General features: G+C 33.6%; 1 protein-coding gene across 1 annotated transcript in view; it reads right to left on the bottom strand.

The window, feature by feature from the left end:
- The window catches only part of LOC119592745 (BTB/POZ domain-containing protein 9-like), a gene marked incomplete at its 3' end in the record, with an annotated part of 12,417 nt that continues 11,220 nt past the window's right edge, over positions 1-1,197 (bottom strand). The window contains 1 exon segment of the mRNA XM_037941680.1: positions 1-705. Within this exon segment, the coding sequence (XP_037797608.1) occupies positions 522-705 (184 nt within the window).

Genomic DNA, 1,197 nt, shown 5'->3' with positions numbered 1-1,197 from the left:
AAAATATCAAATAGTCACTGTATACACCAGAAAAAGTTGTGTCCCTTCCTTGGAATGGAAAAAAATTGATGTAAAAACTGTACTGTACAAAAATAATTTCTCTATAACAAACTATAGCTAAAATGCTCATTTTAATTTCAACAACAGCTACAACAATTCAACAACCTTGAAAAAAGGAAAGAAGAAAAAATTCCAAAAGCAGGGAAACACAAACATACAGAGAACTAGCTCGTGAATGCTCCTGACATTTTAGAAAAATAATGATAAATATCTCTGGAATGTCTTCGATCTACTAAACATATAGGGTGGATATCTACGGTTTCTTTCTGTTGGGGAAACCAAGAATGGCATAAATTCCTCTTTACTCCCATGAAGAAACTAAGTCACAATTAAAATAATATGATGAAAAAAATTACTAAAGTAACAATAATCTTTCATTTTAAATTTAAAATCTATTAACTAATGAATGTGAAATTGTAACAAGTTTCATAGACCATCAAATAAATGCTTTTGTCCCCCCATTATTTTCCATATGGCGTGAAGACCTCGTAGTCCAAAACTGTGAAGTTGTAGTCACTCATGAGAGTATTGCACGTTGCATTTTCCCCATCGTAGGAGTGGGGCAGGTTTGAGTAGCTCTCGAGATTCTGGTTGCAGTTGCCAGCAATGAAGAGGTCAGCACCAGCACCAAATATTGGGCCACAGCTGAAAGAAAAGAAATTTTTAACTGTTAACCCATTGGCTGCACATGGCACTGCAGCATGACATAGCATTCATAGACATGTTACTGGCTTGTCTGAAAGAGCTTGTCTTTCTCCAGTATCATTTGTTTGACATCAAAAGTAGATACAGGTACCTAAAGTGAAGGGAAGCATTCTTTGCAATATTTGCTAACATACAGTAGCAACAAATGATTTCTACCCAAATACCAAAGCTGGGTGTAAAGACGAAAATTACACAAAAAATTCTGCATGGATACCCAAGTTAGCTATTTTTTCTATGGTCATTGGTCTAATACAAATCTACTTTGTATATGATATGAGTGAATACAAAAAAATTATTGTGTTTGCGGTAATACTGAAAAAAGTATCAGAAAAAATAGAGAAAATTCAATATCTTATAATGAAATTTCTTTCAGACTTTTGCAGATGATTTCATTATAAAATCAGGACAAACCCAGTTAATATTAGACCATTC

Source organism: Penaeus monodon, chromosome 30 (assembly GCF_015228065.2).
Source record: "Penaeus monodon isolate SGIC_2016 chromosome 30, NSTDA_Pmon_1, whole genome shotgun sequence".
NCBI lineage: Eukaryota > Metazoa > Arthropoda > Malacostraca > Decapoda > Penaeidae > Penaeus > Penaeus monodon.
The sequence above is the reverse complement of the archived record's forward strand: the minus strand, read 5'-3'. Positions and strand labels throughout refer to the sequence as shown.